The sequence below is a fragment of the Aspergillus alliaceus genome (assembly GCF_009176365.1).
Source record: "Aspergillus alliaceus strain CBS 536.65 unplaced genomic scaffold BDW43scaffold_1, whole genome shotgun sequence".
NCBI classification, from domain to species: domain Eukaryota; kingdom Fungi; phylum Ascomycota; class Eurotiomycetes; order Eurotiales; family Aspergillaceae; genus Aspergillus; species Aspergillus alliaceus.
In genome coordinates, this window is record NW_022474684.1 from 479,284 (window position 1) to 504,447 (window position 25,164).

General features: G+C 46.6%; 10 protein-coding genes across 10 annotated transcripts; 4 read left to right on the forward strand and 6 right to left on the reverse strand.

Annotated features, from left to right (window-relative positions):
* The first annotated feature begins 1,367 nt into the window (after positions 1-1,367).
* Positions 1,368-2,621, forward strand: BDW43DRAFT_4631 (uncharacterized protein). Its single transcript, XM_032050092.1, has 3 exons — positions 1,368-1,622; positions 1,715-1,754; positions 2,099-2,621. Exons 2-3 carry the CDS (start codon positions 1,730-1,732, stop codon positions 2,512-2,514), a joined length of 441 nt encoding a protein of 146 aa, XP_031906276.1. The 5' UTR covers positions 1,368-1,622; positions 1,715-1,729; the 3' UTR covers positions 2,515-2,621.
* Positions 2,622-4,116: 1,495 nt separating this feature from the next.
* BDW43DRAFT_295884 (uncharacterized protein) lies at positions 4,117-5,546 on the forward strand (the record flags this gene model as incomplete). Its single annotated transcript, XM_032044125.1, has 3 exons — positions 4,117-4,342; positions 4,402-4,482; positions 4,540-5,546. 3 exons carry the CDS (start codon positions 4,117-4,119, stop codon positions 5,544-5,546), a joined length of 1,314 nt encoding a protein of 437 aa, XP_031906277.1.
* BDW43DRAFT_4661 (uncharacterized protein) lies at positions 5,496-6,416 on the reverse strand. The gene is made up of 3 exons (XM_032050096.1): positions 6,220-6,416; positions 5,756-6,056; positions 5,496-5,694 (listed from the first exon to the last, which is right to left on the reverse strand). Exons 1-3 carry the CDS (start codon positions 6,319-6,321, stop codon positions 5,618-5,620), a joined length of 480 nt encoding a protein of 159 aa, XP_031906278.1. The 5' UTR covers positions 6,322-6,416; the 3' UTR covers positions 5,496-5,617.
* A 2,890-nt stretch (positions 6,417-9,306) lies between these two features.
* BDW43DRAFT_305224 (Hpt domain-containing protein) lies at positions 9,307-9,902 on the reverse strand (the record flags this gene model as incomplete). The annotated part of the gene is made up of 3 exons (XM_032045757.1): positions 9,307-9,571; positions 9,639-9,811; positions 9,867-9,902. The coding sequence occupies 3 exons, from the start codon at positions 9,900-9,902 to the stop codon at positions 9,307-9,309; spliced, it is 474 nt and encodes a 157-aa protein (XP_031906279.1).
* Positions 9,903-10,137: 235 nt separating this feature from the next.
* Positions 10,138-10,729, reverse strand: BDW43DRAFT_4721 (uncharacterized protein). The gene has a single exon (XM_032050101.1). It carries the CDS (start codon positions 10,579-10,581, stop codon positions 10,243-10,245), a length of 339 nt encoding a protein of 112 aa, XP_031906280.1. The 5' UTR covers positions 10,582-10,729; the 3' UTR covers positions 10,138-10,242.
* Positions 10,730-14,078: 3,349 nt separating this feature from the next.
* On the forward strand, positions 14,079-15,379 carry BDW43DRAFT_4834 (protein tyrosine phosphatase-like domain-containing protein). Its single transcript, XM_032050119.1, has 3 exons — positions 14,079-14,950; positions 15,018-15,157; positions 15,215-15,379. The coding sequence occupies exons 1-3, from the start codon at positions 14,460-14,462 to the stop codon at positions 15,280-15,282; spliced, it is 699 nt and encodes a 232-aa protein (XP_031906281.1). The 5' UTR covers positions 14,079-14,459; the 3' UTR covers positions 15,283-15,379.
* Positions 15,373-16,877, reverse strand: BDW43DRAFT_4849 (adaptin-binding domain-containing protein). Its single transcript, XM_032050122.1, has 3 exons — positions 15,944-16,877; positions 15,600-15,878; positions 15,373-15,542 (listed from the first exon to the last, which is right to left on the reverse strand). The coding sequence occupies exons 1-3, from the start codon at positions 16,707-16,709 to the stop codon at positions 15,463-15,465; spliced, it is 1,125 nt and encodes a 374-aa protein (XP_031906282.1). The 5' UTR covers positions 16,710-16,877; the 3' UTR covers positions 15,373-15,462.
* A 202-nt stretch (positions 16,878-17,079) lies between these two features.
* On the reverse strand, positions 17,080-18,175 carry BDW43DRAFT_258098 (putative small nuclear ribonucleoprotein SmD3). Its single transcript, XM_032039946.1, has 4 exons — positions 17,903-18,175; positions 17,758-17,818; positions 17,570-17,699; positions 17,080-17,473 (listed from the first exon to the last, which is right to left on the reverse strand). Exons 1-4 carry the CDS (start codon positions 17,957-17,959, stop codon positions 17,371-17,373), a joined length of 351 nt encoding a protein of 116 aa, XP_031906283.1. The 5' UTR covers positions 17,960-18,175; the 3' UTR covers positions 17,080-17,370.
* Positions 18,176-18,184: 9 nt separating this feature from the next.
* On the forward strand, positions 18,185-19,134 carry BDW43DRAFT_4951 (phosphatidylglycerophosphatase). Its single transcript, XM_032050147.1, has one exon. The coding sequence runs from the start codon at positions 18,286-18,288 to the stop codon at positions 19,030-19,032; it is 747 nt and encodes a 248-aa protein (XP_031906284.1). The 5' UTR covers positions 18,185-18,285; the 3' UTR covers positions 19,033-19,134.
* Positions 19,135-19,989: 855 nt separating this feature from the next.
* On the reverse strand, positions 19,990-21,875 carry BDW43DRAFT_305229 (homeobox domain-containing protein; the record flags this gene model as incomplete). The annotated part of the gene is made up of 2 exons (XM_032045758.1): positions 19,990-21,478; positions 21,538-21,875. 2 exons carry the CDS (start codon positions 21,873-21,875, stop codon positions 19,990-19,992), a joined length of 1,827 nt encoding a protein of 608 aa, XP_031906285.1.
* Between the last annotated feature and the right edge of the window lie 3,289 nt (positions 21,876-25,164).

Consider the following 25,164-nt stretch of genomic DNA (forward strand, 5'->3'; position numbering starts at 1 on the left):
AAGTGACATGGATTCCCCGCCGCGCCAAACCACGAAATTGCCAACTCATCAGTGCATCCGATGCCTGTCTGCCAACCACGGAAGTGGCTCATCCAATGGATATGATCAAAGATCCACCGGCGCAAATCCAGAACCAATTCCGTTATTGCACACGGCTGATCATCGCCTATATCGGGGTTTTGTAACGATATCCGTCCATTTCTAGGAGCCGCCGCTCGCTCCTGATGGAAACTGCCCATCTATCGTCGTCCTTCCAATTGGGAAACCCCTCTGGAAGGATCACAGGGTGGGTATGATAATAAATTCCGACCAAGCGGCCAAAACTCTCATAGGGAGACGTTTTCGGATCAATTACCGAGTCAATGGTGATCGTTGATCGTCCTCAACATTGGTTGGATTAGATGGCCGGGTTAGGTCATCGTGGCTAATTGCCTCTTTCGAAAAGTGGCTTTGTTTTCTTCTTCTACAAGCTATAGACGGAAATCCATTTTATGTTAATGGGGATTATCTTACATACTGTATCTCTCCTTAGGGATACAGCCAGGGTTTCGTCTGCGCGACATGAACCCCTCTCTCGTTGGGATTCATCATTGTATGCATTAGTGGCCTTCCACAACGCCGCCTCTTTTCTTTTATATATTTTTTTATCCCATGCTTCCTGATTCTGGAACAACGGCAATCAACCTTAGATTTCGTCCTATAATGCGGGGTTCTAGAATTCTAACTCGAACTAGAGAAGAAGGGAAGGAGGGGGTTTTTTTTCTTAAAAAAAAAAAAGAAAAGAAAAAGGGATTTATTTTTATTTATCTAAATTTTTTTTTACTATAACCCTTACCCAAGGCACCGGCACTCGTTCTGCAGGAATGATGAGAGTCCGACATGACGATTTGACCGGAAAATGTTATCCTGAGCAACATGTCAATCTTAGCCGCCTGGATCGGCGGCGAATTACACCGTGGCATATGGAGCAAAGTTGTCTTGGGTCTTCTAGTACTGGATCACTGGTGAAAAGCCATGCCAGCACATCAACGTTTCAATCCACGCTTTCGACATCCCGAAGGAAACGACTCGAGACGAACAAAGCTAGGACATTTTAGATCCGCAATGGCTCATGGAATTCACCTGTTACCTGCACTAATTCAGTGGAGAATGCCTCAATTGACCCGATTAAAGGACCCTTCGATTTTTTGATTTTTGATTTTTTTACTCTTAGGCCCTTTTTTTTTTGTTTTTCTGTTTTTGCCTCTCTGTTGACCCTAAGTCATTGACTCTGCTTAATGGGCCCCGCCAGTTTATTTGAACCGATTATACCTGGCTAGAATGATAATATTTGCCTCCCTTTCTTTTCCATTCTTTCCTTTCTTTTTCCCCTTTCTTCTTGCTTGCTGCCATTGTCTGAGATGTCGCTGTCCTCCATGATCCGCTAGTTCCATTTGCTTGCGGTCTTTCGTTCCTTTGCCAAAGTTGGTTAAATCTATACTAAGTTCTCTCCACCGATCCGTTGTTCGTGACGGGATCTTGGCTATTCTAAAATAGCAAGTCCTATTAAACGTCATATGAAGAACGTGGCCATTGGGCATCAACAAGCGCCGTTTGCATAGGCTTGTTTCTATATACTTTCGGTGTGATTGCCAGGGTCGAGTGCAGTGTCAACAGATCTAGGACAGCAAATACTGATTCGATACGCCCCTGTACCATACGTTCTATTGGACAGCGGCCTGTCCTCACGATGTACTATATCCTATACCTTGCGAGTATGTATGTCTCTGTTCAAATGTGCCCAACTCTACACCTTCTGGTTCAAAAGATCTCTTACCTCTATTGGCTCGAAGGCGGCAATCGCGCCTTGTGAACCTTTTTCTCTCATCTATTTTCATTTTCATTTTCATTTTTTTTTTCATTTTCTTTCTTTCTTTCTTTTTTTTTGGACTCCCTGGCAAGTCTTTGGGGAAAGCGGGCTGTATTCATGCATCAGTTATGGATCTCCTCAGTTGCACATTCCTTGATTTGTTGACATCCCGGAGAAATGCCATTGTGGCTTCCGAATGTTACAGTCTTGACTAAAGCCAAGTTCAAAGTTCAATAACCATACGTACAGGTCTCTGCCGACGCCGCCGCTGGCCAGAGCCCCAGTACGAGTCCTATGGAGGCCCTACCGGGCATACCTGCATTGTCCGCGTCAATAACCGGGAATACCAGACAGACGGTGTTTTTCAATCCGACACCCTGGCTCGGGAGAATGCCGCCATGCGGGCATATCTCATCTGCCGTAACTTCTCCGTCAACGATGGCATGTATCCAGCTGGACATGACCACGGAGGGGTAGTCCAAGGAATCCCAGTGGCGATAGGTACCGGACGAAAGGCTCGCTACGCCGATGATACCGATACCTCGACAAGTGGAGGAAGCAGGAGCGGAGGAAGCAGCCCCGAAAGCTACGAAGGAGGAAGATTTAGTCAGGAAAGGCACGCCGCTCCCTCGAGGGCCCTCGCCTTCGGCAGTCGTGGGATGTAGTCCCTACTGTCATCAAAAATTTTGGTCAACCGAACCTTGGCATGTGAAAGCAGAATGATATGGGCGGACGCTTAATGACTTTATGACTTATGACATGAATATCCAGATAGATCGAAGTGCTTTGTTCTCAATTGAAGCGTGTGTGTGTGTGTGTGTGTGTGTGACCATACCCCAATAATCGGGCCATCCACGGATATACCCCAGTCTGCTCGCATGTTCACAATATTCCTGAGTATGGATTTAACATTAAGTGTTCATTATTGCATCTGCATTGAGCTATCCAGCGTCCTCTCTGCATATCCAATCGATAGCATGAAACTTTTTGATAGTCAATTCTATACGAGTATGAGTATAATCATCCATCCCTCTTACAATATGGGTACCTGTGCAACCATATATCAAGTACAACAACAGCTACTCTTATCAAGTGCCCGTACGACAGAAACTGGAGTCTAGCCCTCAGGTTTCAGGTGTCATCTCTCTCCACCCCTCCCTCGATTTCACTTTGCAACTAAATTATGTATATCCCAAGCTGAGTAACATAAAGGTAAAAAGTATCCTTTCTCTGCAGAATACGGAAACCGTGCGACGTCAAACATCAATGTGCGAAATCTTCATCGGCTCATCTAGCCAGTCATAGAAAAAAATTTCTTTCAAAGGCTAATTTACACTAAGAATTTTCAATTCCCCAGGGGAATACGAAGGGTGGTCTATTGAGCCACTCACTCTCCACTAGTATATATGAGCAGCGTTTACGGAGTAAGTGTTTCACAAAAGAGGCGTTTTCACTTCTGACAAAAATAAGGTTACACAATAGCCATCTCAAAAAAAAAAAAAAAAAAAAAAAAAAAAAAAAAAAAAAAAAAAAAAAAAACAAAAAAAAAAAAAAAAAAAAAAAAAGAAAGAAAGAAAGAAAGAAAGAGAAAGACATGCCTCATAACAAGCCCAAGAATACTCCTCTCAAATACAACTTTAAAAGAAAGTTTATACCCCAAAACAACCCTTTCAACACCCTTACTTTCCCACTTTCTAACTTCCAAGTCAACACAACAAACGCACCTCACACACACACACACACACACAAAATGTCTCTAAAACCACCATCACCATAAATACTACACCTCTCAGCAATTTCCCTGGCACAACCCGTAGCAAACATGATCTTATTGATTGAAACGATCACACTAACCCCAAACCGGCTAAAGCCCCAATGCTTAACCTGCTGACTCACCATGACGTATACCAGCTTCTCCCCCCAAGAAAAAGATGCTATGATGCTATGATGCCAGCAGCACGTTTCACTCGTTTAATGGTACGGTCACTGTGGAGAAAATGTGTGGAGGAAGGCTGTTCAATGTTATAAACAACGCTCCTGTGGGTAGATAGATTTTGTTTTCCTTATCTTTCTTTCTCTTATATTTCTATAGTTTGTTAGTAGATTCATGATTCTTTGATTTCCCCCCTTTTTTTAGATCTCTCTCTCTTTGGTTTAAGGGACACAACTGCCTGGTTAATATGAGGGCAGTTGTGGGTCGGATCACTGGGATTTATGGCATGGTTGGACGGGTGAGGATTGGGAGGGTGTATACAAATCCCACGTCAATGGCGCGGGTTACTTGTGGTGGTTTGGTTGGGAGACAAGCTCAAGGGGCTTGGGGTGTACCGGGGCGGCGGTTCGCGCATTGGGACTCTATTCGGGAGGATAAGAGGGAAATGAGAGATGAATTGGAGAGGCTTGAGATTAAGGAGAAGGACCAGCAGCAGGGCTCTGAGGGCGAGAAGGGGGATCAGGAATCGCAGTCCAAGGTTGCGAGTGCAATGAAGAAGGGTGGGTGAGCTTCCTCACGATGGTTCCACGTCGGGGGTGCTAATAAGCACGGGATACAGGAAAACTGTTGACGACGCCGTCGAGGCTCTTCAAGCTCCTTATCCCGTTACCTACGGCTAACCATAATAGTAAACACAAGGGTATGTGGCGCTTCCGAACAGTGACTTGAAAGAGACACAGAAGATTAACTGTCGAAGACATTGAGCCAATAGCTATTCTGGTCCATCCGCAGCAGCCTCTATCCTATCTTGAACGTCTTATCCAGGACGAGATTCCCACCGTGTCGATCGATAATGCGAAGCCAAGGCCACCTGCTGTATCCTTTATTGCGCTTCAGGTTGATGATGATCCTGTCAAGCCCAAGAAATCGATGTATGAGGCGACCGATGCTGAGGTACACCGACTGGGCGAAATCGGGGCCGGAGTTGAAGCCAGGCAACGGCGTCGTCGACGGGACGAGGAGGATGATACATACAGCTACCTCCGACGGGGCGAACCCGGCAAGGGCAACATGGAGGAACGCTTCATCCGCTGGTCCCAGTCCACCGAGATTGGTGACTTCGTCCGTGATGCCTCTCGGGCCCGGGAATTTATCGTCAGTATCGAAGGGGGCTCGGCTGGTCTGCGCCAGGTCCAAGTTTCTGTTCCTTCTTTCAACCAGCGAACGCACTTTTTAAGAATGCGATTGCGGAATATCTCCGGCAGGATCCAGAGTATCGCGGAGATCAAGCATGAGTGCGACGCCTTAGCGCACAGGGGAGCTCAGCGCGTTGCTATAGGAGGGTTCGGCATTCTCTCCATGTGGTGGTACCTCGTGTACAAGCTGACGTTTGAGACTGACCTGGGATGGGATACCATGGAGCCGGTGACGTACCTGGCCAGTTTGTCAACTCTGATGGGGGGCTACTTATGGTTTCTCTACCACAACCGGGAAATCTCCTATAAGTCAGCGCTCGATTTTACGATCAATGCCCGACAGAAGAAGCTGTACCAGACGAAGGGGGTCGACCTCCAGGAGTGGGAGTCGCTGATCGATGAAGGAAATTTATTGCGAAAGGAGATCAAAACTATTGCAGCAGAATACAATGTGGTCTGGGATGAAAAGAAAGACGAACGAGACGAACGCGTGACCGAAGCCTTAAGAAAGGAGCGAGCTCAAAAGAACGGATCGAGTCGATCGAAAGAAGACGAGGAAGATGATTAAAAGTGGTGTAACATGCGCATTTTAGAACTCGAGAGTGATAAAGCCGTCATATCCCCCGCAGCCTCCCCTGTCTACCCATTCCTCACCGGATCATAATACTTCTTCGGCGGCGCATCCTCTTCTTGTTTCTTCGTCTTCGAGCCTTGTCCTGCACTATGGTTAACATATCAAGCCCAAAAAATATGCATACAAACACCACCACAACCCACCATGATCATCCCCCTTTCGCCGATTGCGATTATTCCGAACATCCCTCGACCGAAACACACTATACAGCAGCCACCCAGCCACCCAATTCGGACCGTACTCTCCGGTAATGGCACCACGAGCGAAAAACGGACGAGTTAAAAGCCCAGCATTCTGCGAGATCTCGATAATCCCCCACCGTTGACGCTCCGGACGAATATGATGCCAGAAGAAAGGCGGCCGTGTTAACGGGTCATTCGCTACACTCTCAAGCAGATGCGAAGTATCTTCGTTAAGGCGATTATAAACAGCAATCGCTTCATCCTGCTCCACGCATCAATCATCCACCCACACCCATTGTACAGTACCCATCCAATCCATAGACAACAGATGTAGATACCACACGACCCGTAGACAACCCAACAACAAAATACAACAGAAAAAAAAAGAGACAACAAAAAGAAAGAAAAGAAGAGGAAAAACTCACCCTCATAGCCCTGTATATCTGCTCGTGTTGCGGATCTTGCGAATTCAACCCCAAAGCCTGCATAAACTCCTCCTTCGAGGCTCTCGGCCCAACAGAACCCATCCCCGACAAAAGTCACAAGTTGATATAAAAACCTCAGCAACGAGCAAACTCCCAATCACCAAAAAAAGAACCTAAATCAATGAACTCAATTAATACCTAACACTCGAAATCAGGAATAGATAGAACCCAGACCCACGTCCTCTTCTTAAACTAATCAAGAAAAAGCACACAAAGTACATACATATGTACGTTACCACCCACTAACCCCGTCCCCTCGATGTGACCCGAAGGGGAAGCGAGGAGGGGGTGGTGTGTTAAAAAAAATAAATAATAATTTACCTAAAAACAGACATGTCAAATCCTTGGTCCACGTCACACAAATACACATACACATAAACACTACACCCTTACCCTCGATCCCAATCCGATTTCTATCTATCATGTATGTACATACGTATGTGCGAAGTACAGGATATGTATGAAGGATTGGATCCTGTGATATCTATAGCGTGAGTTTAGCGGGGAGTCGTTATTGGGTCGGGACGGATCGGGTGCAGGGGCAATTATGGTTGGGTTGTGTTAGGGTTTGATTTGTAGGTGTGTACGTGGTATTTTTTTTTTTTTTTGAGTCTGGGATTTATTGTTGCTGGTTAGGGGCTTGGTTTGTCTGTTCGTTTCTCTATGATTAGGAATGTGAATTGAAGGGAGGTATGTATGTACATATTTTGGGGGTATGGACGGGAGGTTTGGACAGGTATGGCATGGCATGATACTGAGACGAGAGGTATACCAAGTTGTTTACTGCAAACAAGCCTCGAACTATTTTTGAGGGATGGGTTAAAGCGAGGTACAAGCGTGGTTCACATGTAGTATATTATATTGTCCGTCTCTAATGGATTAGTAGGAGATCCAAACCCCCTGGACATTTGATAATCCTTGTCAGGACATCAAACGATGGGGGGAGCCTTAGTCTTAGTACACCCGATCACTGCTTAGGAAGAGGGAGGGGGAACAAACGGGGGTCTGTTTGAAGTATGCTTCATGTATGGGTTTAGTGTATCTTGCCCTTGCTATTTTTTAATCTTGTTGATGATATCCCAAGTGATGCATGCTGTATAGTATATTAGTATATTCACTCCCGCCGATATCTATATCCATATCCGTATCTATAAATACCTATATCAAGTCTCAACCACCCTCACTCATCGCACGTTCAACGCAGCAAAACTGCCCAAAATAAAGAAAAGTAAAAAAAAAAACCTTGACATAAGGAACGTTAACCTCCCGCTGTCGTGCAACCCGCCATATACCGCACAGGCACCTACCCCTTTGACTCTTTCGGTACAAAGAAAGTTACTTCTGTATACCTAACCCCCCAACTACGACAAACCCATACCTACCGACAAGTAGTACAAACAAACAAACAACATCCCCACCGGACCAGAAGGACTCGTCTGGGAATCAGAATTCCCTCGGGGAAGTTGAGCGAAAGGATAAAAGCAATCACTGGGGGTGAGAGGACTGCTGTTTATACAGAGATTTGTAAGACGGGGCAAGATGGCTTGTTGTTTGGGCTGTGTTACTCTGATGTGGTACTAACTTGGAGAACGGTGCCTGTCTGCTGGATGGTACTCCGTAGATGTACAAAGGTAATGGGCCGGATTGCCTGTTGATGTGCGTGCTTAGTTGCTTGTAAGATAGTCTTTGTCTGTCGAGAGGTGTGTCAGGTCGAAAAATTACCTTCTACCGACAAACTGAGGGGAAGAATGACAGCCCCCAGGTCATTTCACTGGCTAGGAGGCATCTATCCGGAGTATGTCACGATCCCGCGGGATGGTTACTCTATACCCCGTTGTTGGATATAAGAAATGACAGCTTGGGTTTGGTATAGCTGTGGTGTAACTATATGATAGACGTCCTGGTTCGATTTGGGAACCATTTGAAATTACAGGCTCATTCCCGGGAGATATGCTGACAGGCGCAAAACAGCGCGAAGAGTTTACCCGGGGTTTTATCTGGGGACCGAAGGTTTAGATGAACACCTTCGTGGATGGAAGTACAAGACAAACGAAGCAGATTATGATTTGGTCAACCTCAACGCATTTGATATTCGGCACAATTTTGATCAGGCCTAGTTGATGCTCGAACGCATCAGGTTCAAGAACATGTCCTCACCCATATTCCGGAGATTCATTCGTAGCAATAGCGCAATTTATAAGAAACGCCGCAAGCCAAACAGAGAAAGTATCAAGTCCTCCTACATAAGAGTGGGCGTTTTCACCTTGCGGATAATTTCGTTTGCGTGGTTTGAGCTGGCTGATGCACGGTTTGATGCTGTCAAAGTCAGACCTTCATCATCTAAACAACTATGAAGAAATGAAGGCCAAAAAAAGAAAATAAATATGCCGACTCGTCATACCTCGTTCCATACAGGTGTGATATAAGGTATGCATGCCTGTAGTTTGTTTTTTTTTTTAAGAAACAACCCCCGTCAATGACATCTGCAGCCGGTCTTGTGTTGAATATCGGTGATACACGGATACACACTCACTTACACAGAAGAAACTACCATATGCGGTGTCAAAAGAAAGGGTTGGTCTCCACGGGACTCGAAGTTCTCGCCCTGCCCCTTGCGAAACTCGATGATAGGTTGCACAAAGGGGTAAGAAACGGGCCCCCCTAGTTTATGAACAAACCTCTAGACTAGACAAGAGCTTGAAAGGATAACAGGAACTCGGAGAAAGTCGAGTCAAAATAAGAAAAGGAAGGAACAATAGAAAAATGAAACAGAAAAAGAAAACGAATCGTCTACCTCATGTATCATCATAATAATATATCCTTGGTTCATACGGAGTTAAGGAGAGCAAGCATTGGACGAAAACAACCCGAGGTAATGCGCTTCTGGAAATAAATTTGCGTTGTTTTCTCTTTCCGTTATGATGTCGAATATGCAGTTTTGATGCGAAAAAGCGTGTCACCTCACGTGGCATATTCCAGACACCCATTCATTTATCCTCGCGCTCTAAACCACTTCCCCGCCTCCACTTACGAGGACGGCGTTTCGCCGTAATATTTGCGGAGGAAGATCTCCACTTCTTTGTAGTCCTTCTTGCAATCCGACAGAGTCTTCTCAATCTTCTTCAGCGAGACTTTATCATCCGGTTCGTCGTTGGTACCGGTTTCATCCTTCTTGGCACCGTAATGCTGGATCTTCTCACACGCATCCTTGACCTTGCTCAGTCCCAGAGTAGCTGATGAACCTTTCAAGAAATGACCTAGCGAAGACAGCTCGTCAAGCTGCTCCTTTTCCCTATTAACACCCCGGTGTTAGCCCCCGGCCCCTCAACTCAGCCTCAGAGATGGGGGTTATTACTTACAGAGCTTTTTCCATCTTTTCAAAGGTGCTCTCGGCTTGGTCGAAGAAGCCGAAAACAATGCCGTGACTGAAATCCCGATCATCCTCATCATCCATCTCGAGGATTTGTTCAAATGTGGTCTGATCGATGCTGTCTTTCATATCCGAAAGCTTCGGGGGAGCCTCGGTCTTGGGCTAGTCGAACGTCAGCACCATTGTCAAACGGACCAGGTGATGGTATGGCACGTACAGGGGACTCCACGGTCTTGGTGGTAGTGGGCGCCATCTTTTTGTATATGATAATGTTAAGTCCTGTCGTTCCGTTGAACCTGGCCCCTAATTTCTGGGCGAGATATTTTTTTTTTTATTTTTTTTTTTTAAAAAAAAGAAAAGAAAAAAAAAACCCCGGTTGTTGAAGCGTCACGTTACCCGGTTAATAAGTCCGGGTCAAGAGTTTAACAGGTACACGAGTACTGAAATTACACAGAGCGATCTGTTTGTCCAAATCGGTGTCAGTTGACAATCCACGAAACCAATGGTAGTGTTATGGCAACTGGACTTCATGACTGAATAGTGCCCTACGCAATAGGGACATTACGCGGGAGAAGCAATGGGGGGAAGGAACGTCACAGGGACCACTGGTTTACAGAGGCAGCAAGGAGGAGGGGCAACGAATCAACAACGACAGGATTGAGATGCTTCACCTCTTGATATGAATGGGGGTTCAAGGAAAAGGGCAAGGGTATTTTTGGGGGGAGGGGGGTGGGATCAAGTACTAAAGACGCAAGAGATAAGATGGAAGATCTAGGTAGGTACCAAGGCCCTTGCAGGCAAGGAAAACAGGTTGGCAACAAGCAAAGGGATAGAGAGGTTCGGATGGAAAGAAGAAACAGTAATGTGGGAGAGAAGACGGAGTCAATATCAATCTGCCATAGCGCGGAAGTGGATGAAGGATGGGTCCACATTGGAAAAGCAGAGGAACAGTTGTCTGGATCAGGACGGACAAGGAGGGGTAGCAGAAGTAGAGGGATCTTCTTCCTACCTGGTACACTTGTAATGGAAACGGCGTTGGGTATAATGCGAGCAAATGGATGGGGAAAATAAGATAAATGTAAAAAATAAAAAGAAGCTGACACCGGAAATTACACGGGTATTAATTATCAAACTGTGGGAGGAAAAAGGATGTGGCTGAATTAGCCCAAGAAGGATGATAGATGGAGTGGAGGAAGAGAGTAAAGAAGAATAATAAAGACGAGAATATATGACGGAAGTCGTATGTGTGAAGGAGGCTCTCGCTCTGTTTGCCGGCTCAGGGGGATCTGTTTTCTTTTTTTTCTTCTTCTCTTCTTCGTTTTCTCGGTTTGGTTGTGCTGTTGAAAAAAAAAAATCCAAAGGGAAAAAAAAGGAACAAAAAAAAAGTGGAGGGGAAGGAATAGGTAAGGAGGGGAACCAAAAGTGGGTGTGGGTTTGAAGGTCACCGTCCGGAAGACCGATAGAGATCAATAATCAATCTCTCTCTAGAGAGATTGAGAAAAAAAAAAAAAAGGGTGGGGGTTTTTCCCTCTAATGGCGACACTTAATGGAGATTGGGAACAAGAGAATATTCAGATATTATCCGACCAAAAGCAAAAGATTAAAGGGATAAGTAGAGAAGAACGAGAAGGGATTCAGTAGATCGGCTAACCTTATGGGATGAACCGACAGAGACGTGAAGAGGGGTGAATGAATCGGTTCATACAAAGCCCTCAATGACAGATACTAGTCTTTAACAAGAGGCGGTCAACTTCATTGGACACCGGCCAAGTGGACTGCAGTAGTTGGAGGTAGAGAAATTATAGGCAAAGAGATAGGTTTGGAAGCGCGCAGGGCGGCGGTTAGTGGGGAACGAGCATCGATAGAAATTTGGGTGATCAATCACAGAGGGAAAGCAGAGCGGGACTGGAGGATGAACGAGAAAGCGAGAAAGAAAAAGAGAGGGAGGGAAGGAGGTCTTTTCTCTTTCTTTCTTTCTGTTCTTTTTAACCTTACGGTCTATTAAATTTCTGGCAGATTAGAAGGCGGCATGAGATATGAATTCTAACTCCAGATTCTTCTATCTCAGTTCCCCATCCATGATCCCATTCATTGTCAGTTGAGCCGTCCTTTATATTATATTATATCTGGATTTCGAGTTCCCATGTCTTCTGTGACTTTCTATTTTAATATCCAAGTTGTAAGTCAAACATCCCACTCGGGCCAAACGAATTGATTGGTTTAGTATGTGGGGAATCACAGAAAAGTCAGACATGCGAAGTCCAGCCTTTCCAGCCTCAATTTACTTACTATATACTTCTCTCTCGCTGAACGATGTTGTGATCTGTAAAAAGGAAAAAAAAAAAGTCTTCTGTCTGATCACCGTCATGCCCAAAATTCCCACCTGAGGTTGGGAGAGAGATGTTCATGATTTGTGCTATACATCCTGATTGGGAAGGACACCAGCATCTCCACTCGCAAATGCAGGCTGAAATCATAGTACCCCAACTGACGTAGTGGTCAGTAAACCGTAAATTGTCGATCCCATGGTCAATTAATCTGACTAATAGCCCTTCCCTTTTACATCATTTCCAACCCCTAAGGATGTTACGAGTGCACGGGGGGAATTACTTTCTTCCTAGATATCTTTTTAATCTGTCGGTCCCCGAGAAGAGAAGCGGAGGGTGATCAAAAGGAAGAGAAGGAAGAGAAAGAAGAGGGAAAAAAAGACTGGTCACCGCAAGTACTGTCAATTCTCCCAAATCTTACCCACATTAGAGTAGTATATCACGATCAACTAATTTGGAACCAAATCGTGCAGACCAGCCACCAGAGAGTTGCGTCAAACAACTTTCTAGTCTAATAATTGACGTTCCAACCTTCTGCATGGGAAGTTCTGGGCCCTTAGGGACCATCCAATTTTAGCCTGGAAGGAAAAAAAAAAAATAAAGCATGAGATTGTACACTTTGTATTTACCGGGCTCTTGGTAGGGTTCCTTCGAGGGGTAAAATAGAAAATAAAAAATATAAAAAAGGAATGAGGTAAGATTTCCAATGTGTCATACTGCGGGGTGCAACGAGCTAAAACGATAAAGGAGAATCCGATCTCATCCAGTTAGCATGGCATGACGCAGAGGGATGGATGACCTTTAGACGATTTTGTGACGAGAATCAGTGTTTCCTCCTCTCCTTGATTTATTTGACGAATGTTTCTTGTTGCCTTGGATTGTCCTCGCGTCTTTATACTAAAATTCTTTTGAGTGAAGTCTGTGTGGTCCATGAACGCATAACCATGAACCCGAGGAGGTCGATTGGGTCTAGTTCCGCCGTCAGCCTATAGGATTCGAAATGACATCAGGGTGGGACAACCATGCCGCCAATCCGTGGCCGCCGCTGACGTTGGCGGGGGCACTGCCAAGACGTCGAAAGCTTGGACCGCCTTCCAGACATCTTCGCTTGAGTTAACAGGGGAAGTTAACTCTTGTTTCATTTTCTTTTCTTTCATTCTTTCTGTTCTTGGTCTTCCTGCTCCTCACTGATAGGTTCCTCAATGCATAATAGAAAAGCGGAGATTGTAACAAAAAACAAAAGCAATTCCAGACAGCAATAACGATGCGACTATAACCAGGGTTGAAGCAATCACAAATTGATGGTGTTCGCTCGGCCAATTCTCGCTCTACACTCCGGTCTATCATAACCCTATTCGGAAGTTATCGCTGGTCACGTATAACGCTTCTCGAACAAAAGGGTGGGTCGTCAAATGGCCAGGGGTAGGCGAGAACCGTGTTCATTGATTTCCCCTTAGTTTTAGGCCTCCAACAGAGTACATACGAGATGGGAGTGGAGCGAATATTCTGTTTTCTCTCCGCTTCGAGAGATGGTTGCGTGTGATCAATATGCCGCAGCTCGGCCCATGACATCAGCTTGCATGTTTTCTCTCTCCTCTCACTTGACTACCGACACACACCCTGTTTGGCGTTTCCCTTTTCTTTCACTTTTCTCTCTCTCCTCTGCTTTTAACATGGAATCATGTTGTCAGAATGTACAAGATAGAAACACCATGTCCTAACGAATAAGATAAAATTTACTATATGTTCCGGCCTAACTTACTACCTGATAGACACTAGCCTGCACAGAGTTGGCCGCCACACGTGATCTGATTTGACGCAGCCTTAAAACATAAAACCAAGTCCAGAGACATCCACTTCGTCGATTTCTCGCTACCATTAACCCGATGCCCAAAGAGATAAACATCCGCCATCCGCAAGCTTAGATGGCGTTTAAGCAGCCACTCACGCTATCAAACTCGAGAGATTTATCTAGATAAGATAAGTGATTCATCACGATGGATGGCTTTCGCACTTCCACCCGAGATGTACCCTACGGTTGAAGACTTGCGATAAAATCATACACCAATTCCTAATACATCCCTAAATGGGTCCAGCTTACTAGAACTTTTTTTAGAGACCATTACTATTCTACCTAAGCATACACATGATTAAGTCTCGCAAAATCCCAACATATTTCAATTATGTTGATAACTGCTTGGAGCCTCGGCATCTCAACGTGTATTACATAAGCCACATCAACCTCTCATTTTCTTCCCCTTGTCCAACTTGTTGACCAGTTTGGCCTCAGTTGCTGCACCTTATTGCTTGGAGGTGCTCTATCGCTGTTACAGCTGCTAACTGAAACCCTCATTGCTTTATCGTGCCTCGCACGCGTGCAATTCTCCCTCCACAGCAGCTATACCAAAAGAAATCGCTCGTCACTAGCTCCATCCAAACACAAACAACACCTCGAAAAACAGCAGCAAGACGAAAAGTCAACCATGCCTTCCAAACCTACCGCCTCCCGGGGCCCCAAAGGCCTCACGAAAGTCTATCTTCTAGGCTACAATGCCCTCAGCTTCACCCTCTGGGCAACCTGCACCCTCCGCGGCTTCTACCTCCTTGCAACCAACTCACCCCAGGACATTCCCGCAATCTTCGACGACATCTTCTCGCCCCTCCTAACGACAACCCAAACCCTGGCCGTTTTGGAAATCCTCCACAGCCTGTTGGGTATTGTGCGTGCCCCAGTCCTCACGACCGCGATGCAGGTCGCCAGCCGATTGCTTCTCGTCTGGGGTGTGATGTATTTGTTCCATGAGAAGGGTGACGGTGCGGGCATTGTTGGGGCTCCTGCGGAGGCGGCCAAGGTGGGCGATTATGCATTCCTGGGCTGTCTGAGCGCATGGGGCGTTACCGAATGTATTCGGTATGGGTTCTTTGCGTTGCAGGTTTTGGGCGCCGGTGTGCCCAGATGGTTGACTTGGCTGAGGTATGATCTTTCGTCCTTCTTCCTACCCAGTATCGTGGCTGGGAAATGTGCTAAATGGCTCATCTAGGTACAATACCTTCTATGTGCTCTATCCTCTTGGAATCACCAGTGAGTGCGTGATGGTTGTTAAGGCGCTGACGCCGGCTGCCGAGCTGAACCCTCTGTTCCGGTGGTTCTTGATCGTTGTCCTGGGGATCTATGTGCCTGGTAGGTTTATGCGCTTTATTCTCCGAAGATTTGTGCCTTACACTGATTATTTGCCAGGCTCCTATATCTTGTACACGCACATGATTGCCCAGAGAAAGAAGGCTCTCAAGAAGAGGGCGGAGTAGATTCATTATGGATGAGCTGAACTACGAGAGTTGTTGATGTTTGAGATGACAAGAGAGTATGACGTGGTGTAGATAGATTAATCCTCCTACGAAGGATATACTGATAATGATATACTGTTGGATATATACTCGTCATTTCATAACGCGTAACAAGTGAATACTAGTATCGAGAAAATAGAACTATAACTCCTTCATGATATCTCGGACAGCTTTCGCCGCAAATCGTTTCCGCTCGTTCTCTGGTAATTCATCACTCATATCTACAACATCCCATGAGCACTCATCAATATCACAGGGAGTAAACAGAGTTGACATACCTTTAATAGCCTTCATCCTCAACATCAGCGCCTCCATCGACTCAACCCTCATCTCATCATCCCCACCCAGATCACCCATATCCTCTCCATTCTCCATCGCAAACCGCAACCCAACCATCTCCCGTTCCAACTCATTGACCTCCAAATTAAACCCATCCTCCAGCAAATGCCTCTCAAGCTCATCCGCCTCAAGATCCCCCCCATCAGCCAAATCCCCAGACGACGAATCCCACTCATGCGTCTCTAAAATCTCCCTTACCCGCCGCATCCCCTGATACTCTACATCACCGTCAGCTCAAACCCGCAAAAGGAAAAAGAAGAACATTAGAAAGAAAAAAACATACCCCCAAAATGATCCCGGACCTCCTTCTTATTCTCCCTAGGGTCCCAACTCACAACCTCAAACCCCACCAACCCAAGATCAAACAACCGGTCCTCCCACCACGGCACCGAAAAAGTCTTCTCACCACCATCATCATCAGCAGACCCAGCAGACTCCCTCCCCACCAAAACAACCAACCCAAGCACATCCCCAAGCCCCCCTCTCTCCTCATCCATCACCCCCTTAACACCCCCCACCGCCTCTAAAAACGCCCGTAAACCCCTCCACTCCGGTAGATCTTCAGTACCAGTATCCGAACCTACGCCAGGATCGAGCCCCTCGTTCCGTATACATATGATAACACCTCCAACCGCATCCCTAACGACCCTGGCTTCCGAGCCCGAGAACTCGCTCTTCCATGTTTCTGGCGTGAGGGTCTCGGTTTCGATCTCTTTCTCTTCCTTACCGTTTTCTTCTCCCGGTTTCTTTTCCTCTGCTAGAGTCTCCAGAGGCGAGGAAGAAGAGTGGGGACTCGACGGAATAGGAAGAGGAATCTCATCAACCCAGATCGGAACCGAGGCTTTATAGTACTTATTCTCGAGGACGAGGGGCGGGTGCGTCGTGTAGCCGGCAAAAGACGGGGATTCGGATTGGGGATCGAGGACGGGGGATCCGGTTAGGGAGAGGAGGAATGGGGGGATTGTGGTGGTGGAGTGGGAGGTTGGGGTGAGGATTAGGAGGCGGCGGGGGTTGGGGATTGGTTTTGGTTTTGAAGGTGTCATTTTCATATATATATATATATATGTATGTATGTGTGTGTGTGTGTGTAATCTTTTTTCTGTATGTGTAGATGTTTGTGAGGTAGGTTGTGTGGTTGTTGTAAAGTTGGAGATAAATTTTATGGGTGTTGCGGGGAGAGGAGTGAGTTCTGCGGAGATTGGGTTCGGAAGTTGAACTAGACTTTGTACCTTGTGCTGACTGAAATGGTGAGTGAGGTAGTGGGTAATATATATTAGGGGTCGTTAATTTACTTATATATATCATAGATTGGTTTTTACATAGGAATTAAGGTAAGTGAGTGACCTTGAGAGGAGTTAATGTATCTGGGTATAAATTTACAATTTATGGCTTTGGCTTTACTACTATTAGTTCTTCGCGTCACATTCATATATCAATGAATTTATCTTTATCACCCATATGAATTCAATTAAATCTACAAACAAACCCATCCATCATTCCTTCCAGACCCATTCAATCAACCCACGATTCAAAAAGACAGTAAAGATAGAAAGTTCCCCCACAACACGGGCGGGTATAAGAATCCTCTGGTAGAAGATAGGAATCGATTTTCAGGAAACCCCAATGTAAAAGGTAGACATGAACACGAGAGAGAGAGAGAAAAAGCAAATATGAAACGCCATTAATGTGAGATATGAGCTTTTCGTTTTTTTAACCCCTCCTTTGGCCCCGGGCACGCTGCACGGTGGCCTTACCACGTGCGAGACCGACACCGCGGCCGCGCTGGCCTCTTGAGCGAAACATGGGGGCGTTTCTGTTTCACGTTCGGTCAGCATCCAAGGTTAAAAGTCAAAAGGCGATAAGGAAAAAAAGGGGACAAGAGCGAAAGAGATAGGTGTAAAGAGCATACCGCAGCATGTCCGGAACGATGAAGAACCTCACGTGGCTTCCACGAATGTAAACCTGATCCAAGTGCGATACGCGACCATCCCGAGCAGTGACCGTAATATCCTTCAGCTGAACGTTCATGTTATCTTCGGCTGTTTGGCGAAGTCAGTAAATCTTGGCCTAATTTGATGGTTATCTAGAGCGACAAACCCTCGAGAAGTTTGCCTCGATACACGACGCCGGAGGTGATTTCCAGGGTGACGACGTGGCCCTGTGGACACCGCGCGTTAGCTAAACTGCCCAAGGCGAGCTAAAAGAGAAACAATAGCGCGTCAATGAAGCTCAAAAGACTAACCTGGGCTTCGTTAAGAAGCTTGATCGGGATACCGATCGTGCTGGTCAATTTGCCCATTTTGTAGGATTCGGGGGATCCTCAGCGAGAGGGAGAATAAAACAAAGGTGCGGATAAACTCCAATCCTTTAATACCGATAGAAAATTCCCGAGATTAATTATCCCTCGTCTAGCGCAAACAGTGGAAGAAACAGAGCTGAAGCGGGCCTGAAGGTAGGATAGAATTGGAACGTCGCCGGCGGAGAGTTTTGCGGCTCTGCTCCGCCCAGCCAACAAATAAGCTAACGGAGCTTCTTCCCCAACATCAACATCAACCATATAATTCATAAGAAAACTACATAGAAGGGGAACAAAATAATAAAAAGAAGAACAAAATACCCACAAAAATGCCCTCCCCACCAAACAGCAACATCCGCGCCTTCAATCTAGCCGTCCGAACGCTCCTCAAAAACCCCTCCCAATTCCTCCCCCATCTCACAATCCCAACGATAACCCACCTCCCCGAACAAGTCGGTCCCTTACTCGCCGCAAATCTCAATCTCCAATCCCCAGATGGCTCCAAATCTAAATCGCCCACAATCCGCGCTCTTGTCCTCGACAAAGACAACACCCTGTGTCACCCCCAAACCACGACATTCCCACCACAGATCCTCGATAAGCTGCACGCTCTCCGCACGTCACACACCTCTCCCTTCAACCGTGATCAGCACCCGGATTCGATCCTGATTGTGTCCAATCGGGCTGGTTCGCATCCGCGCTATGATGACGAGGTGCGGGAGCTGGAGGAGCGGCTGTCTGGGTTGCAGATTCCCGTGTTTCGGTTGCCGGAGGGGAGTGAGAAGAAGCCGTTCTGTGGGGATGAGGTATTAGAGTGGTTTCGGGAGCGCGGGGTGGTAAAGGGTGCGAATGAGATTGCTGTCGTTGGAGACCGGCTTGGGACGGATGTGTTGATGGCGGCGCGGATGGGGTCGTGGAGCGTCTGGTGTCGGGATGGGGTGACGGAGGGAGTTGACCCCAAGGACGTAAGGCCCGGAATGAATCTTCTGGAAAAGATGGAGGTTTGGGTGGAGAGATACTTGAGGGAGTCCAAAGGCTTGAAGGCCCCTTCACCCCGGGGTTGGGACAGTCAATAGCTTTCTGCACCGTATATTTTTTTATAGACTTCCAAATACCCATGTACGATAGATATAGCTTGTCTTATACGCGTATGACTACACTTAGTACTTACGACATGTTAGAGATGGAAAAATGGTCTGTCTTAGATGCTGGTTCACATTGTTAAAGATCTTGGGAGTATCCAGGCGAAGAATTTCACAGCTTCGCTGATATAAGAACAAAAATCACTTGGACAGTCGGCATGACTGCCAAGAAGATGTCAACAAACTGACAAAAGACCAAATCAGTGACAGAAGCAATGACAGGCAAACGACCATGACAAAGGGAATATGCAAACAACCCTAATCCCACCAACCCAAAAGCACCAATCAAATGAGAATTCAAACAATCTCGCCAATTGTGCGACTTTCTGGCATAACCACGTTAAAAGGCCCCGACTAGGTATATAAGGTCAAAAAGAAAAGAAAAGAAAAAGGTCGAGGGGAGTTGAAGAAGAATTGCGAGAAGTGAAAGGCAAAAAAAGAAAAAAAAAAGATCGCCCGGCGAGGATCGCTGGTGCAACATGCCTGGTAAAATGGGAAAGGTCCAGCCCCAAGAGAAGTGTATTAACACACACTCAAAAAAAAAAAAAGGAGAGAAACAAAACCGGAGAAGAGAAGCATAACGCTGAGAGCATATCAGAAGAAAAGAAAAGATATATCCTCGTCAATGTAAATAGGGGAGACTGATGCTTTTTCGGTCTCGCCAAGCCCTTCGAAGAGGGACGTGAAAATAACTGGTCAAACTTGGGTATCTCCAATGGATACAACATCATCCAATCGTTTGGAAAGCGATGTGAAGAGGCTGGGCAAAAGAGCCAAGCCTATCAAAGAAAATTGCCATCCTGCCAAGTGATACTTGGACGTGGCATAAGATAGAAGTGAAGACCAGCAGGAGCCGTTCGAATAGAACGGAGAAGAATAAGTGTACAAGATTCAAGATCCAGGGGTGAATGCATTCGGATCGACATTTTCCATAGACGTCATTTGGTAGTTGCCCTGAACACCCGGCGAGGTGTGACCGGACAAGGTCTGCATGGGCAGATCAAAGGTGTTTCCCTCAAGGCCCATGGAAGTGGGGACAGTAAAGTTCATGTTAGGCTTGGGATACATGCCATTCATTGACATGCCATCTTCCGTGAAATTAGGCTGATGCTCATTGTTCATACTATACATCTCCTGCGTCGCGTGCATGGTCGATAGCGGAGGCGAATGGTCCGCGATCATGGGATCCGCGTGATGACTAACAGTAGAGTAAGGGGAAGCAGACTGTGCTCCGAGGTTGGACGAATCAACTTGCGGGGAGACGAAAGGCAAGTTGAAGGGAGTTCCCATCGTGGTGGCGACAGGAGTTGAATCTCCATGGCCGCCGGTGGAGAAAAGCCCGGGGCTAGCGAAATCGGACGGCGAGGCGGTTGCCGTCGTCGCAGACATGGGATGAGCTCGGGGATCGAACCCGAAAGCGGCCGAGGTGTCGATCCGGAGGTTTGCCGCCAATGGATGCGTCGATTGAGGGACTGGAGCAAAGATGTTCGAGGCCGCGTGGTTGAAATGGACGGGGGTCTGTGGCATGTTGTACGTGGCGATAGGCGTCTGCAAAGCGGAAAAGTCGACAGCCACTGGAACAGAGCGGCTGCGCTGGCGCCTATGTCCGCGAGGAACCTGAAGGTTCAAATGAGACTGGCTTTCCGGGATCATATTCATGAATGCAGGGGCGAATTGGTTTGGCTGTGAAGCAGGGCGCTGGATAAAGGGGGGAGACATGGGCGCGTTCACAGCGAAGTTGCCGTATGCTAACCGGTTCTGGAATGACTCCAACGATACTAATTTGGCGAGCTGCACGCTGAGAACCTTTGGATGACCCCCGAGATGATGCACCAAAATCTGACTAGCCTGCTGGTCTTCCGTAAAGTCGCCGCACTGGTAGAAACCTCCGGAGTTGGAGGAATCCATGTAGAAAAGCGGCGGCCGGTTTAATTCCACTACTAGACCACCGGGCCTCGGGGGAGCGCCGTTCGGCTGTGGTGCTTGGTCACCCGATTCTAAAGTAATATTCTTGATGTAAGAGAAAGGGTATTCGATCTTGTAACCTGCAGAATCATTGTTGATGTAGTAAGTCATGCAGGCTTTTTCGGGGGAGTAGAAGACGACCAAGTCCATCGCATTCTGCCCAATGCGTCGCCAGCTACCGATGGTCAATGATCGGCAGGTAAAGTGATGGATCACGACTTTTCCAGAAGGAGTGGACTCGCTCGGGTACGCGCCGTTGGTTCCATAGCCACAAGTGCGGCCAAATGGGTCTCTTGCGCCAGGCTTGCTGGGGTCGAATTGCATGGCGAGATACTGACGCATAGACTCTGGTATCGAATCACAGCCCTCGCCGGTTTCAATGCTCTTTTTCGCGAGCATCTTTATCTTTGCGCGTCTGGACGTGATAGTCAGCAACACGGCCATTTGGTGAAAGGGAAGAACTACGCGACGTACCTGTTTTGGAACCAAATCTGAACAGATCGTTCAGTCATATTGATCTCCTGGGCGATTCTTTCGCGCGTGGCTGCCGTGGGGGTGGGATTCTTGTTGAACTCCAACTCCAGGGTAACCAGCTGATCCTGAGTCGCCCGTTGACGCTTATTGTTCTTCTGCTGCTGAGTCAAAGTACTCTTCCGTTGAGGCCGACGGGCCGCGGAAGACGGTGCCGTAGTGGCGCTGGATGCAGACGGAGACGGTGTCGATGCGGCCGATGAAGGTGAGGCGGTGGTTGGTGCCGTGGTGGTAGGGGTAGTCGACATAGCCGACGGGTCAGGGGTGTCTCTCGAAGACATGGTTTGCAGAGATGGACCGAAGACAAGATAGAATGGAGGTGAGAAAAGAGAATCGACCAATTGAGAGAAGGGAGAGCGAAAAGAAATGAGAGGGCGATGTGACGATCCGGCCGACAGTCGAAGGGGATGTCCAGTTCTCTCAAGCTGCGTCAAGCACGAGAGAGAGATATGATTCAAACGAATGGAAGTGCTGGGGCTGGAATAGGGTAGGATTCCAGGCCACAGGCACGAGGGAATATATGAGCGCGTCGCAGAAGCGTCAACGTAATCAAATGGGTGAAAAGATAAACAGCTGACCTAGGCAGCTTATATGGTAAAACGTGTATAGGGTCTTTCGCAAGCGTGGCGGTTTAATCAAAACGCATGAGTCTCGACTCGATATCGCGATGATAAATCGGAGGGGGGCTATTTCACCGTCCGGAGGGAAGCAAGCGAAGAGCTGAGTGAAGTCGATCGTTAAAAGAGTGGAACGATCGACCACAGGGACCGAATGGGGATGAAAGTAAAGAATGTAAGAAGTGAAGAAACAAAAGAGTGAAAAGGAAAGGAAATGAACGATAGAAAGATGGTCGATGGGGAAGAAAAGAGAGAAGAGAAGAGAAGGAAAGGAAAGGAAGAGGAAGAGGAAGAGAGAGAGACAAACGGGTGGAGGACGGATGTTGGTTGGTGAGAGTCAGGTCTTGGTCAGGAGATGGGGAATGCTCTAACTGGTCTAGTGTGGACAAGTTAGCGCTAGCTGTTTTGGCATCGGCGGTTCCTGAAGTCTCTCCGTGGGGCCTCGTTTCTTCTTTTTTTTTTTTTTCCCTCCCTTCTGTCTCTGAATGTATCCTGGGGCTAGATGAGCTCAAACCTTGAGATCATTCCGTATAGCATCATTTATTATAGATTACGAACACCTCTAGATATTTATCTAGGTGCGGAAAATTGAATATGGCAAGAAAAGAAAACAAACAACGTTGTAGTAGGGAAGGGAAAAAGAAAAATGAAATAAGAAAATAACAAACCACCCTGTTATTTTTTTTTCGGCCCCTGCATCGGATTCTGCTGCCCAATGCTGTTTCTCAAGTTCAGCTATCCAATGGTGGGTTGGGATGTACGTACCTGCTCCTCTCTGTAAGGTCTCTGTCAGAGATGTTTCCTTCTCCCCCCCCTCTTCCATTCGAAACTTGCCTCAAGGATTTTTTTTGTCAAAATCGTATTGTTTCCTTTCGGAGATGGAACTCGTGTCCAAAGATAGTACAGCTGCATATGTACTCCGTCTTCCGTACGCCGGACAAATAGGTATCTACTAGTAGTACTTTAGTCGTACCTCTATCAACATAGTCCCAAAACAGGTTGACCGTTACGGATAACGGCGACCACGTTCGAAGGAAGGACCCTGGACCAATACCACAACCCTATTCCACTCCCTGAACTCAGAACCCAATCCAGAGAAGTGCAGAACCGAGAGTACCAAACAAACAAACAAAAAAAAAGAAAAAAGAAAAAGAAAAAAACGTATGGAATGAAAATATAAAGCGGAAAATAAAACCGGAAAGGTAAACGACCTGGACCGGTCCATCCTTGAAGCGATCCACGAAGCAAAAGAGGGTTTCAGAAAACCGCGATAGTGGAGCAATTACACCAACGCCAATCCAATCTACACTTCTGCCGAGTGAACGGTAGTTATGACGATACTACTGTTACAGATTTACAAGATTTTGCCCTACGATCAAAAAGCCAAGACGACCCTACCACTATAGAGCCGAACCATTCCAGCCTCAAATCGATTCACAGGTTCTTCGGGGGAGGGGAAAAATACAAAAGGGTGCGAAAAGAGGTGCGATCCTTTCCCCTCCCACCCCCTCAATAGGAGTTCCACCGGACTTGACTGGTGTAGTGCCAAAAGACTAACCTACCCGTTTCGGTTAAGAGTGGTGGTGAGATTTACTATTAATATGTTTTCATTTTCTCTCTCTCTCTCTTATCTATCCTGTGATATTTTTTCTGGTTCCTAATATTTTTTTACTTTTTTTTCCCATCTCTCCTTTCTCTTGATGCTTCTTTTTTCAAGTTGAACCAAAGGTTCCGCCTATGCCGGTTGACCAGCCTGTTCCATGATTCAATTCAGGTACCCGCCATTTCTCGTAATACTGATTGGATGATTTGACATGACAGCGCCAGGGGGTGGGGACAACAACTCGTGTACCTGACTAGAAGCCTCCAATGAATTCCAACCATGCTCAACCAACCAGTAGTACTTAAAAAAGTCCAGCCGAGAGTGTAACCAAGAATTCAACTTCCACTTTAACACACTATATAAACCACGGCCTATACCCTTCCTTCCCACATCAACTACCATACATACACACGTCTATCCACGTATAAATATTCATACATACATATGCAAGGAATTCCTCAATAATCCTCAAATAACACCATCCTGCAGCCTCCAAGCAAAGCCTCCTCCTAAGTACTGTACTAGTAGAAGATAGCAAAAGCAACCCCCCACCAAAACCCATGATCCGTGCGCCCTATCCCTTCGCTTCCATTGGCTGCACTCCCACTCAGCCACTGAAAATCCTCCCCCAAAAGTCCCTGACTAAGACTTACCGTCGTCCCTCTAAACTAAAATAAGGGGTTTTTTTCCCTTAAAGAACAAGAGAGGTGTCTATCGATCAATGGAGAGAGGAAAACTAGTTAAACTTAACCTCCGACTAGTTACACTGGACAATTAGGACCAAGTAAAGTGGTAGTAGAGGAGCACTAGTACTACCGACTAACTAGTAAGTAGTACATACTACTCTCTGTCCACACACACACACACACACACACACCACCTGTTAGAAGCAACAGCTAAAAGAACAAAGAATGAATATATGGTTGTATTAAAAAAAAAAAAGAAATAACCAAAACCACACCATCCTTGCATCCTCGCACCACAGATACCCTAGTCAATCATCCTTCCGATCATTTAAACAACCCAACTATTGTTTCAAGTCTGCAGGGAAAAAAGAAACTGTAGGTACCCGTTTGAGGGTGACTGACCAAAGGACTCTTGGAAGGGAAGGGGGGAAGCCTATGGATGCTAACCTAAGCTAAGGCAACGCAACGCAACGCATCATTCGGCATCGGCTTAGTCCGAATCAAGATCCATTCCACGCCCGTACATACTACATATTTCTGCACAGGGAACTAATCAATATCTGGATTTACCTTACCTTGCACGCCGCTGCCGACTGCCGAATTTCAAATAAAAAAAGAAGAGAGTTAACATACTCCGTATTCGACACGATCGTTTTTCCCACCT

What these genes read in the sequence shown, in the direction of transcription:
- BDW43DRAFT_4631 (XM_032050092.1), top strand. Translation starts at nt 1,730, where the DNA reads ATGTACTATATCCTATACCTTGCGA. An exon ending in CTATATCCTATACCTTGCGA is followed by an intron (nt 1,755 to 2,098) that starts GTATGTATGTCT and finishes CCATACGTACAG; the next exon opens with GTCTCTGCCGACGCCGCCGC.
- BDW43DRAFT_4661 (XM_032050096.1), bottom strand. Translation starts at nt 6,321, where the DNA reads ATGGGTTCTGTTGGGCCGAGAGCCTCGAAGGAGGAGTTTATGCAGGCT. An exon ending in AGATATACAGGGCTATGAGG is followed by an intron (nt 6,057 to 6,219) that starts GTGAGTTTTTCC and finishes TGCGTGGAGCAG; the next exon opens with GATGAAGCGATTGCTGTTTA. An exon ending in GCGAAAGGGGGATGATCATG is followed by an intron (nt 5,695 to 5,755) that starts GTGGGTTGTGGT and finishes ACCATAGTGCAG; the next exon opens with GACAAGGCTCGAAGACGAAG.
- BDW43DRAFT_4721 (XM_032050101.1), bottom strand. Translation starts at nt 10,581, where the DNA reads ATGTGGACCCATCCTTCATCCACTTCCGCGCTATGGCAGATTGATATT.
- BDW43DRAFT_4834 (XM_032050119.1), top strand. Translation starts at nt 14,460, where the DNA reads ATGCCTTCCAAACCTACCGCCTCCCGGGGCCCCAAAGGCCTCACGAAA. An exon ending in AGATGGTTGACTTGGCTGAG is followed by an intron (nt 14,951 to 15,017) that starts GTATGATCTTTC and finishes TGGCTCATCTAG; the next exon opens with GTACAATACCTTCTATGTGC. An exon ending in CCTGGGGATCTATGTGCCTG is followed by an intron (nt 15,158 to 15,214) that starts GTAGGTTTATGC and finishes ATTATTTGCCAG; the next exon opens with GCTCCTATATCTTGTACACG.
- BDW43DRAFT_4849 (XM_032050122.1), bottom strand. Translation starts at nt 16,709, where the DNA reads ATGAAAATGACACCTTCAAAACCAAAACCAATCCCCAACCCCCGCCGC. An exon ending in GGTCCGGGATCATTTTGGGG is followed by an intron (nt 15,879 to 15,943) that starts GTATGTTTTTTT and finishes ACGGTGATGTAG; the next exon opens with AGTATCAGGGGATGCGGCGG. An exon ending in GAGGATGAAGGCTATTAAAG is followed by an intron (nt 15,543 to 15,599) that starts GTATGTCAACTC and finishes GGGATGTTGTAG; the next exon opens with ATATGAGTGATGAATTACCA.
- BDW43DRAFT_258098 (XM_032039946.1), bottom strand. Translation starts at nt 17,959, where the DNA reads ATGGGCAAATTGACCAGCACGATCGGTATCCCGATCAAGCTTCTTAAC. An exon ending in AGCTTCTTAACGAAGCCCAG is followed by an intron (nt 17,819 to 17,902) that starts GTTAGTCTTTTG and finishes CGGTGTCCACAG; the next exon opens with GGCCACGTCGTCACCCTGGA. An exon ending in ATCGTTCCGGACATGCTGCG is followed by an intron (nt 17,474 to 17,569) that starts GTATGCTCTTTA and finishes AACGTGAAACAG; the next exon opens with AAACGCCCCCATGTTTCGCT.
- BDW43DRAFT_4951 (XM_032050147.1), top strand. Translation starts at nt 18,286, where the DNA reads ATGCCCTCCCCACCAAACAGCAACATCCGCGCCTTCAATCTAGCCGTC.